Raw genomic sequence first — 12,480 nt, forward strand, 5'->3', positions numbered from 1 at the left:
AGCTTAATATTTAAAAAAATATAAATAGAAAAAAAGTTGAAGAAGTCCCATCATTAGCTTAAAGAGCTGAACATTTTAAAAGTTGAATGGTCTTAATAGCTAAAAGTGTGCAGAACTTACGCAGAGTCAAAAAACGTACGGAATAATAAAATTTAAATTAACTAGAAAATGCATTTCCTGCAGAAAATGCGTGGGAATGCTAAATTGCTAAGCCCACACCAAAGCCATTCACCATAACCACTACACTATCTTTAGGACATACAAGCAGTGTTCCTTCAGTACTTATAAAGCCTCTCTTTGATCATTAAAGGGGTTGTAAAGGTAAAACAATTTTTCCCTAAATAGCTTCCTTTACCTTAGTGCAGTCCTCTTTCACTTACCTCATCCTTTGATTTTGCTTTTAAATGTCCTTATTTCTTCTGAGAAATCCTCACTTCCTGTTCTCCTGTCTGTAACTACACACAGTAATGCAAGGCTTTTTCCCTGGTGTGGAGAAAGCCTCTTGAGGGGGAGGAGGGCGAGCAGGATGCCCACTAACACACAGCTCCTTTCTCTATCTGCAAAGTAGAGAGTGTCCTGACTTGCCTGGTCGCCCCTCCCCCCTTAAGAGGCTTTCTCCACACCAGGTAAGTGAAGGAGGACTGCACTGAGGTAAAGGAAGCTATTTAGGGGAAATTGTTTTACCTTTACAGCCCCTTTAATCCCCACACCTAATGAGTGAGAGAACCCTTCAAACAAACCTTAATAAATCCACAACAGTACATGCTATCGAAACAGCGACTTCACCTTTAGAGATACACGGCCTTTGTGAACGTATCGGTATGACATTTATGTTGATAAACTTAAAAATTTGGGCATGTCAGCGATTTAAAAAAGAGGTTCTCTGTGTGTTTCGCTGGGAAATTTGAAGATTTTTTTACAGTCAATGGAAAAAAATTTGGAACTCTTGTCATTTGGAAGCTCATCCAGCCAAAAGTAAAAGGCGTATCACAAAACTGAGCACATTGCCTGAAACTAGACACAAATACCTACGTTTTGATGTATAAATTGTGTATGACAAGTAGATCTTGTGGGCATGAGAGCAATTTGTTCCTTCTCTATAAAGATATTTTTTTTAAAGCTCCGTGCTCTAGCGATGACATCATCCACTCTAGCAAGCCGCATAGAAACACTGTATAATCGATAGAAACACTGTATAATCGATAACATTTCTCTTTCGTTCATAGACGGACACAGCCTTCATTGACCTTAGGGTTATGCTTCTTCCTACCAGGAGATTTAGGCAGAATTCTACAGCACTTAAGGTGTTAAAAACTTTCCTTCATGCTGCTCCTCCCAGGGGGCGTGGCTCCCCCAGGCATAACCCACACCCTGCTTTAGCAGCCTCAGTTTGTTTTCTGCCTAACGACAGGAGGTCAAGGCTATCTCTGGAGTTCCTGGACTCTGGAGTTTTTTTCTGGCGATTTTTCTCGCTTTTTTTTTTTTTTATTATTTTGTTCCTGCATTTTTGAATCCTGCGATTCTTCTATCAACAGCCGACTGGGTGACAGGCTGGGTCCTCGACTCTTGTAGTCCCCCCATGTTCGGCCTTCGAGCGTGTGCCGGCCCTCAGCTCAGCTTTGGGACGTCCACGACAGGCCCCATTGCTCCAGGGGCGGCCGGGGAACTTCGGTTCTAGGGCACACATATGACCGGTCTCTATGGCTTTGTCACAGTGTGTCTGGCCGACAGCCATGCCGTTTACGGACGTTGGTTCTGTCTGGGATACCTCCAGCCGGGTAGTCGCAGGACAGGTAAGTAGTGGCCCCTTACTCAGGTAAGTGGTCTGGCTGGTGGTTTCCCTGGGGAGGTCGACTGAGGGTCCGCCCTGCTTTCCTCTCTCCCCTTCCTCTCCCTCCTTCCCCTGACTGGGTAGTGGCTGTGAAGGGGGGCCTCCTGGGTTTTCTTTGTTACCACCGGGGCCCGTGTGTTGTTACTCTGGGGGGTGCTGCTGTGTGCTGCTGTGTTCTATGAGGTAATTTTTACCTCAGACAGCGGCCGTCTTGGAAATCTCCTTGGTAACGCTGTGATTCTTTTCTGAGGTAACAGACAAAGCAGTCAGGGCTGCTGTGTTCTATGAGGTAATTTTTACCTCAGACAGCGACCGTCTTGGAAATCTCCTTGGTAACGCTGTGATTCTTTTCTGAGGTAACAGACAAAGCAGTCAGGGCTGCTGTGTTCTATGAGGTAATTTTTACCTCAGACAGCGGCCGTCTTGGAAATCTCCTTGGTAACGCTGTGATTCTTTTCTGAGGTAACAAAGCAGTCAGTGCTGCTGTGTTCTATGAGGTAATTTTTACCTCAGACAGCGGCCGTCTTGGAAATCTCCTTGGTAACGATGTGATTCTTCCCTGAGATGACTCGGCACAGCCTCTGGTCAGTTTTAGTGCTGTTACAGTTTTAGTGCTGTGAATCTTCCATGAGGTGAATACACAGTCAGCACATCAGAGCACACCCGAGGTTTTTCAGCTCCCTCTGCAGCTGGGTGGGGTGGTGAATACCGGGGGCCCCCCATGCTCTGCAATAGCAGCAAGGAGGTGACCAGTGGGTTTTTTTTTGTCCTGCCTTGCAGGGTGGGTGACTCAGCGCTGACACTATGGAACTCAAGCTATGCCTGAGTTAACCCTTACCGCCCCTCCCCCTGCCACATCTGTTATGTTGGCTGTCCTGGGTTTCTTGCCAGGTTTGAAGCAGCTAGTGCCCGGATGGGGGGTAAAAAAGCGCCCCCTCCCTGAAGCCTGCTTCTGGGGATGACACAGAATCGGTTTTTTTCTGGTTCTGTTATGTCAGAGGCTGCGGGTTTTAACCCTTATGGATAGTGAGGATGACTCTGCTGCAGTCAGTTGCTGGCAAGAATTTGTTGGAGCTCTTGTTTCTGCGGTGCGTGAGGCTCTAAAAATTGAGGATGTGGCGGAGACACCTCCGTGTCAGTACCAGCAGACTACCACGCATCGCTGAAGTGTTTCCTTGTGTTCCTTATTTGGACTATATGTTATACAAGGAATGGGATGCACCGCAAAAAGTTTGTCAAAAAACTTTGCAACCCGTTACCCCCTTGAGGGGGGCTTTAAAAAAAAAAAAAAAAAAAAAAAAAAAAAGTAGGTCTCTCCTCCGCCAGTGGACCCCCCTGTGTCCAGACTGCGCAAGGCCACCACATTGCCTGTGGAAGGGGCTCCTGCATTTCAGGATCCCGCTGATAGGAGAGTGGAGGCCGTGGCCCGCTCCCTATTCACGGTGGTGGGTTCGGCGGTGAGGCCGGCTCTGGCCGGGGCCCTGGCAGGCCCCGACTAAAAGGGCGAAGCTCCTGCTGCAGGAGCTGGAAGAAGGACCTCTAAGGTGGCCTTGGTGATCACCGTTAAGGGTGAACGGTCCTTTTGGGTCTTCCCTGACTGGCATCATTGAGGATGCCACAGGTGGTAAGCGCATGCTGTTCCCACGGTTTGGGAAGGGCTAGGGACCTCGCCCTGTGCAAGGACCCTCCTTGCCTACCTCCGAGCGTTTTTTCGCTCGCCCTGTGCGGTGGGGGTAGGTCTACATGGTGCTTGAATCCCCGCTGCGGGGTAGCAGCGCACCGGATACCGCATGCCTAACAAGTCTGCGGACATACCTGCTTCCGCCTGAAGGTCTGCTCCCGCCCGTGTCTCGGGTGGGAGACTGGCTTCGCATTGCGAAGTGTTTTCCTTGGGGTACAAGATTGAGTTTCTCTCTTGTCTGCCAAACAGGTTTTTTCCCTCCGGCTTCTGGCCTCCTCCGGTTCGCCGGTTGACTCCGTCAGGGGCTGTCCAGGATCTTCTGGTCAGGGGAGTGATTGTGCCAGTTCCCTCGTTGGAACGGTCTCGGGGTTTTACTCCATTCTGTTTGTGTCCCCATGGAGGATGGGGCCCGGTCGATCCTGGGCCTCAAGTCCCTCGTTTTGTTTTTGTCAGGTTTTTCTGGCATCCTTGGATGTCATGAACGTGTACCTGCATATCCTCAAACCACCAGAGATTCTGTGCTTTGCGGTCGGGGGGGACAATTTTCAATGGTGTCCTTCCCATTCGGCGGGTTTTCGCCAAGGTGCTCGTACCGATACTGGCCCGGCTGTGACAGCGGGGGTTTGTTATCATGGGATGTCTGGACGACATTCTCCTACGAGCTTCTTCGAGCTCTGCATTGGTGGAGCCGTGTCTATCACGTGTCGGGCTCTCTGAGTGTTCGGCTGGTTTCTGGATTGTCCTGAAATCAGGGTTGATTCCGTCTCAGGGATACCTGAGACTGGTCCTGGATTCCTCCGGGGCGGAAGTGTTTTTCTCCTAGCGGAAAAACTTCAGACTCTGCTATCTGCTGTGCAGCAGTTGCCGACCCAGAAGCGGTCATCTCTGCGATTCTGCAGGAAGGTTCTGGGTCAGTTGGTAGCCTCTTTCGAGGCGGTTCCGTATGCCCAATTCCACGCCAGGGTACTACGGAGGGAACTGCTGTCACGATGGGACTAGCTTCCGTCATCTCTGGATTACCAGATTCAGTTGAGTCATCTGATCATGTCTCCCCTGGTATGGTGGCTGGCGTTTCCGGTGCTTCGGGCCGGAAAGTCATTTTTCTGCAGGCCACTGGACAGTGGTCACGACGGATGCCAGCCTCTCCGGTTGGGGAGGGGCGCTTGGGGCACCCAGTCAGCCCAGGGGCACTGGACTCAGGTGGAGTCCTGCCTACTGATCAACGTTCTGGAGCTCCGAGCAATCAAGCTTTGCCTTACCAGGTGGTCCCTGGATCTACAGGGCCGACCGGTCAGGATCCTGTCCGATAACACCACGTCCGTGGCGTAGGTTGATCATCAGGGAGGCACACGGAGTTCTGTTGCAGCGACGGGGGTCGCGCGCATCCTTTCGGTGGGCCGAAGGGTCCGTTCCGGCTCTATCGGCCGGGTACATTCCGGGAATACGGAATTGGCTAGCCGACTACCTAAGTCGCACTGCACTGGGCCAAGGAGAGTGGTCTCTCCACCCGCAGGTGTTTCGGGGTCTGTGCCTAAAGTGGGGCACTCCGGACGTGGACCTTCTAGCGTCCCGTCTCTATATCGGTAGGTGCCACGGTTCGTGGCCAGGTTTAAGGACCCGTGGGCGGACGCGTCAGGCGCGTTGGTGGCTCCTTGGGGTCGCTGTCGCCTACTTTACACCTTCCCTCCTCGGAAGCTTCTTCCTCGCCTGCTGCGCAGAGTAGAAGCTGTAGGGATTCTATCGGTCCTGATTGCCCCAGATTGGCCGCGTCGCTTCTGGTACGCGGACCAGGTGCGTCTGCTGGCAGACGCCCCCTAGCGTCTTCCCCTGGGAATTGATTTTCTGTTACAGGGTCCAATCTTCCACCCTGTTTCACAGCCACCGGCCTTAGCGGCGTGGCTGTTGAGAGCCAGGGGCTTAAGGACCGAGGCCTATTGGGCTCGGTGGTCTCTACCGTGCTGCCTGCACGGAGGTCTACCTCACGTAGGTTTTTTCCTCATACATGGAAGGCCTACTTCTCTGTGTGTGGGGAGATGAACTGGCACTCTCGTACATGCGTTGTGTACAGGATTCTGCTGTCTTTGCAGCAGGGAGTGGTTCAGGCTCTCGCCTTACGTACGGTTAGGAGCCAGATTTCTGCTCTGGCTGTTTTTTACTTGCAGCGACCCTTGACATAGCACTCCTGGGTGCGTGCGTTGGGTCAGGGGGTCTGGCAGGTGGCCCCTCCGGTGCGCCCTCCATTACCCCCATGGGACTTGAATTTAGTCCTTTCAGTGCTTCGGGATGCTCCCTTTGAGGACATTCGGGAGGTTTTTTGTTTTATTGTCACAAAAGGTGATTTTATTTCTGGTAGCAATTACCTCGATCAGACGGGTGTCTGTCTGTTCTGGTGGCCTTGTCTTGCAAGGCTCCCTGCTTGGTCATCCGTAAGGACGAGGTGGTGCTGCGGCCGCAGCCGTTTTTCTCCCTAAGGTCGTTTCGGCTTTTCACTTGGATGTGGACATTGTTCTTCCATCCTTGTGTCCTCACCCGAAGAACCCGAAGGAGGCCACTTTACATTCTTTGGATGTGGTTCGGGCCCTTCGAGTTTACTTGTCGGCGACAGCTCCGTTCCGGATGTCGGACTCGCTGTTCGTGTCTGTGTCCGGTCCCAGTAAGGGCCTGGCAGTTTCGTCGGCCACCATTTCCAGGTGGATCCGACGGATTGTGCTTCAGGCCTACGCCCTGAAGGGGCAGGCGCCTCCCTTTCGGGTCACGGCGCATTCGACCAGGGCGATCGGGGCCTCTTGGGCTTCCGACACCAAGCCTCTGTGTTACTGGTGTGTAAGGCTGCGACCTGGTCGTCGGTCCACGCTTTTTCAAAGTTTTATATGGTGGATGTGAGTGCATCTTCGGATGCCTCCATTGGCCGCAGGGTGTTACAGGCGGCAGTTTAAGGTTGGAGTTCCTCCGTTGAGTAACTCCGGTTTTTGTTTGGGGTGTAACCTGTTTTTGCTGTGTTATTTTTCCCACCCCTCGAATTTTTTTGACACTGCTTGGGGACGTCCCTAAGGTCAATTAAGGCTGTGTCCGTCTATGAACGAAAGAGAAAAAAGGATTTTTGTACTCACCGTAAAATCCATTTCTCTGAGTTCATAGACGGACACAGCACCCACCCCTCCTTTGTTTGTACTGCTTGTTACGAACTGAGGCTGCTAAAGCAGGGTGTGGGTTATGCCTGGGGGAGCCACGCCCCCTGGGAGGAGCAGCATGAAGGAAAGTTTTTAACACCTTAAGTGCTGTAGAATTCTGCCTAAATCTCCTGGTAGGAAGAAGCATAACCCTAAGGTCAATGAAGGCTGTGTCCGTCTATGAACTCAGAGAAATGGATTTTACGGTGAGTACAAAAATCCTTTTTTTCTGAAAAACTCACTAAACTCAAACTGCTTTTTCACAAAAACTGTAAAAGATATCAAACTGAAAAGATATAGCCGGATAGCTGAATATTTTGTGAACATTTTAACGTTTGGTGTCTGTAGGTGAAAGTATGAAGGAGCTGAAACTTTTGGTAGCAGAGAAGATTTTAAGGGGTAAAAAGGATGCTCTCATTGACTTCAATGTTAAAAAAAAAAGTGTCTAAAAGCTTAATATTTTAAAAAGTAGAAATAGTAGAAAAACAGTTGAAGAAGTCCCATTATTAGCTGAAAGAGATGCACATTTTAAAAGTTGAATGGTCTTAATAGCGGAAAGTATGAAGAAGTTACGCAGAGCCAAAAAAACTTACGGAATAATAAAATTAAAATTAAGAATAATAAAAAACGAATAACAATACTGGAAATGCTATTGAGCATTCCCACTAATTATATCAATCCCTGCAGATATGGCTGAATACTGGGCCATTTTGAGAGGCAAAGCTCAGATACTTTCTCAATGTTCAGGAGCTTGCTTGCCCTTTTCTACATTCTCCAAGAACCTACCTGCAAGCTTGGGCATTTTACAAAAGTGAAAAAATCTCTGCTTGTCAGAACAGCAAAGTATTTAGCCTAATCTGCATGGATTTTGAAACCCTAGGCGCCTTCACTTTATACTTGCAGTTGTTTTTCTATTTTTCTCTTAAAAAAGTGTATTAGAAGAAATGCAGAAGCTGCCACAGGTGATCTCCTTCTGAAAATAAGTCACTGACCTAGAACAACTATGCAGATCAGAAAAGTCTTGAACAGGGGCAAACAAATTATCTTTCTCTCTCTCTCTCTGGAGCCTTATTGAAGTCTATACAGTACTTCATATTTCCATACTGCATATTTCCATACTAGTATTATTTTCATGTAAAGACTTCAGAGCCTCAAAAGCACCCGTTGCCCTTGTCTCTAAGTAATGTGCTGAGCCTCTCAAGTTGAAAGTGAAATTTGCAATACATTGGGATTGATTTACTAAAACTGGAGAATGGAAAATCTGTGCAGCTCTGCATATAAACCAATCTGCTTCCAGGTTTCTTGTCAAAGCTTACTTGAACAAGCTGAAGTTAGAAGCTGATTGGCTACCATGCACAGCCGCACCAGTTTTTGCACTCTCCAGTTTTAGTAAATCAACCCTATTGTGATGCAGCTCTGACTTTGGAGCTTGAAGTTGCGATTTGCATAGTGTGCTTTAAATTACAAGTTAGGCCCCTTTCGCACGGCAAGCCCGCTTGGATCCACCTGTCTGTTTTTCAGGCAGATCCAAGCAGGCCATCCATTGGCTCCTATGGGGAGATGGATGTCAGCGGAGATGTGTCCACTAACACCCGTCTACCATCCGATTCGCTAAAATCAGAGATATGGCGATACGTTCGCCATCCGTCTTGACGGATCGGATGAGATCTGATGAAAACAGACATGCTGTCCGTTTTCATCATATCTCTCCAAAGGGATCAGTGACACTCTGACAGGCCCCTTCCCGCTCAGTGAGCATAGATGAACCTGTCATCCACCAACTCAGCGGAGATCAAAGGAGTGATCTCCTGCTAAGCTGCCGGACTCCGCTGAGCGCATCCGCCTCCTGTAAATGAGGCCTTACTCTGTATGATAACAAAATGTATGTGCAAGCATCTTTGGGTATTTGCTTTTTATTTATTTTCATTACAAAACACTTGAAATATCATATTACAGTTGTTACTTACATTATCCAAAGAGGAGTTCTTATCAGTCAGTTCTTTAAGCTCTTTCATAAACATTTCCTTCACTTTTTTCATTTCTTCTTCAAACGTTTCTTTTTCTTCTGCTTTCCACTTGTCAAACTTTTTCAAAACTTCCAGCTCCATTGTTTTCTTTTGTTCACTTTCCTGTACCTGTATAAATATAGTGATATGAAAGATAGTCAAACAAATGTTTTAAGACTTATGGCATCACTTATGGCATCATTGACACTAGGGCTGCGCATCTTCACCGATCTCACGATTCGATGCGATTACGATTATCAAGTCCACGATTCGATTCGATTCGATTCCGCGATGCATCACGATGCATCACGATTGCAGCGCAAGTGCGCATGGCTTTCATCAAAAAAAAATTAAGTACTCCATTTTTTTTTCTATCTGTTCTTAAAAAAAAAAAAAAAAAACACACAATAACACTTCCTGCATGTAGCACAGTCTAAACACAGCAGACATGCTACAGGAGATGGTCAGAGACTGCAGACATGCTACAGGAGATGGTCAGAGACTGCAGACATGCTACAGGAGATGGTCAGAGACTGCAGACATGCTACAGGAGATGGTCAGAGACTGCAGACATGCTACAGGAGATGGTCAGAGACTGCAGACATGCTACAGGAGATGGTCAGAGACTGCAGACATGCTACAGGAGATGGTCAGAGACTGCAGACATGCTACAGGAGATGGTCAGAGACTGCAGACATGCTACAGGAGATGGTCAGAGACTGCAGACATGCTACAGGAGATGGTCAGAGACTGCAGACCTGCTACAGGAGATGGTCAGAGACTGCAGACCTGCTACAGGAGATGGTCAGAGACTGCAGACATGATTCAGGAGATGATTATTCTACCCCATGCACCGTCACTACGTGTTAAAACAATGCACCCTCATCTTATCTGTGATCTGTGGTACTGCTAGCCACCGTGGTCACTCAGTGAAAGTGAAACGGTTGGTAAAGTGATCTCTGTCTCTCCTTCTCCAATCTTCGTGGCACACTGGCATTGAACAAACAGCTACAACAACATATGCCATTTAATTAATTATGGTTTTATGTATTCATTCTCTTAGTGATTGATTCACATAACTTCATTACTTAGCTTGTTTGTATGATTTATGGTTTTGCTCATCACTGCCCCACACATGCACTGCATTGCATGTGTGGGGCAGTGATGAGCTAAATCATACAAACAAGGTAAGTAATGAAGTTTTGATCAATCAGTAAGACATTGGACAATAGATTAGAGCTAGACCTACATAAACCATAATTAATTAAATGGCAATGGTATGGTCACAAACTCAGTTTAATGTTTAGAAATACAGAATAATTCAGTTTACCCAATCACCATCATTAATATTTATTATTTACAATTATTATTACAGTCATACATTTGGCATATTTGAATTTTGCAGTCCACTCCACATGGTGCATCAAAGATATGATAATATATTATATTATATACCTTGGTTACAGTTATAAGTGTACTAGTAGTACTACTGTGACAGTCAGTGTCTCTGTTGTGTACCTGATGATGATGATGACGAGTCAGTTCTGCACTCAGCTACTCACTGCTGGAGGTCTCCTCTCCTGTTGCCTGTGAGGAGGACAGAGGACAAGTGCAGCCTGTCTCGCTCGGGGTCTCTCTCCCACATTCCTGCAGCTGCTGCCCACAGCAGCCAGTTGTGAGTCGGCAACGTTCTCCCCCTGTACCAGGCAGCCTGCAGTGCACGCTGCATAGTAATAGTAAGCCGAGGAGGACAGCTCTGGGAACTGGGACCGGAACTCACAACAGGTGTCACTCTGTCTCCTCTCACGTGTCTGCCAGTGAAGCAAGTGACACAGGGCGGCTGTGGATGACGTCGGCGGAAGGTGGAAAAAGACGGCGCTTACTTCGGCTGGGGACTCGGAGGAAAGCTAAGTGTCTGAGCGCTCTGGGGGGGGGGGGGCTTCGGGGGGAGGGCTACACTGTGCTGGCGCTGCACGTGTCCATCTCCTCTCCTCAGGACTCCGAGTGTGATACAGGGGAAGGCGGCAAAACTTCGGCTCCGCGCGGCAGGACGCGACGATGACGTCATCAACATGCATCGATTATTTAAAGCAACCGCATCGATGCAGAATCGCCGGGGGTCGAATCGCGATGCATCGCTGCATCGATTATATTCGACAGCCCTAATTGACACAGCATGCCCCATTCAAGGATGTCATAAGAGGTTGGGTGACATCCCGGTGACATCATTAGGTGCCCACCTCCCCCTTAGTTTAATTAGCAGCAGGAGCCAAGTGTCAGTGCGGGTCATTTTTTTTCAGATTATGATAATTCACCCCCCTCTCCCCCACAACCACGGGGCCAGGGTTGTGGGGACGAGGCTCTGTCCTCATCAACATGGGGTTAAGGTGCTTTACGGGAGGGCATGTGGACTGCTAAGAGTCAGGAGGACGGGATTGCTCACTCGCCTCCCCCCCTTTCCTGGCCTGCCGGGCTGCATGATAAAGGTCTGGATTTTGAGGGGAATTCTAAGCAATTTTTTCCCCCCTAATTTTGGTGTGCGGTTCCCTTCAAAATCCATACAAGACTAGAAGAGCCTGGTATGGATTGGGAGGAGAACCCAACGCTGTTTTTTTTAAAATATTTTTTAATGGCGGAAATTTTGTTTGCATTCTGCTGTCAGCAGATGAGTCATGGTTGTTAAAGTGTTACTAAACCCAGGACCCTGCATTAGGTATAACTGGTTTGCCACAGCACACAGAACATGGAAATGCAATTATTTTAGTAAATATAAACTGATAAATACCTTTTATCATCAGCAGTATATAGCAGTCTTGTGACTTCTATCAGTGTCCAGCCAAGCACTGGTTAAAGCTTGTAGGATGAGTTTTTCGACTGTCCTATGAGACTGCAGGACAACTAACTCTCTCTCTGGACAGTGCTGAACACATTCACTCGCCCAAGAAAAAACCTCTCTAGCAATACACACCAAACTGAGCATGTGCAGCCTGACTCCATAGGCTCTGTGTTATCAGGAAATTATCAGGGGACAGTGGAAGGAGGGGAGGATCAGGCCCCATACACACGACCAAACATGTATGCTGAAACTGGTCCGCGGGCCAGTTTCAGCAGACATGTTTGGTCGTGTGTGGGCGCGAGCGGGCCGAATTCCAGCAAACATTTGCCCGCCGGGCCTTTTCCCAGCGGACAAATATTCCTGGACGTGTTTTAAAACCGTCCGCTGGAATCCTGCCCGCTCGGACATGTACGGTCGTCAGTACAGACCTACCGTACATGTCCAGGCGCCCGCCGTCCCTCGCATGCGTCGAATGACTTTGACGCATGCGTGGAAGCCTTTAAATGGCAGGCCCGCCCACGTCTCCGCGTCATCGTCGCGGCGACAACGCGGACACGCCCCGCGTAATGTTTACGCGCGGACTTCTGTACGATGGTGTGTACAACCATCGTACAGAAGCCCTCTGGCAGACATGTACGGTGAAAACGGTCCGACGGACCGCTTTCACCGTACATGTTTGTTCATGTGTACCCGGCCTCAGAGGATCAGAGAAGCCATGATTAAACAGCCTTTTTACAAAATGCAAAAAATTAACCCATTAGGTTCCACAGTGAGTATATCAAGCATGCTTTACTGCATATACAGAGTGATTTTACTGTTCTGGGTTTAGTAACACTTTAAGGATGGGGTGGCAGCCCACTCCATAACAAAGTTACCTCTGTTAGTCTTACAGACAAGCTACTAATTCTATTTATCTCTCACATTTTCTCTTTTTCTAAATATATATATATATAGAC

At 48.3% G+C, this 12,480-nt stretch overlaps 1 protein-coding gene across 2 annotated transcripts in view; it reads right to left on the minus strand.

The window, feature by feature from the left end:
• DZIP1 (DAZ interacting zinc finger protein 1) overlaps positions 1–12,480 on the minus strand; it is an 85,862-nt gene that overhangs the window by 50,589 nt on the left and 22,793 nt on the right. For both annotated transcript variants that reach the window (XM_040336102.1, XM_040336101.1), the window contains exon 5: positions 8,650–8,817. In XM_040336102.1, coding sequence (XP_040192036.1) covers positions 8,650–8,817 — 168 coding nt within the window. The remainder of the gene's footprint in view (positions 1–8,649; positions 8,818–12,480) is intronic.

Source organism: Rana temporaria, chromosome 2, assembly GCF_905171775.1.
Source record: "Rana temporaria chromosome 2, aRanTem1.1, whole genome shotgun sequence".
Lineage (NCBI taxonomy): Eukaryota > Metazoa > Chordata > Amphibia > Anura > Ranidae > Rana > Rana temporaria.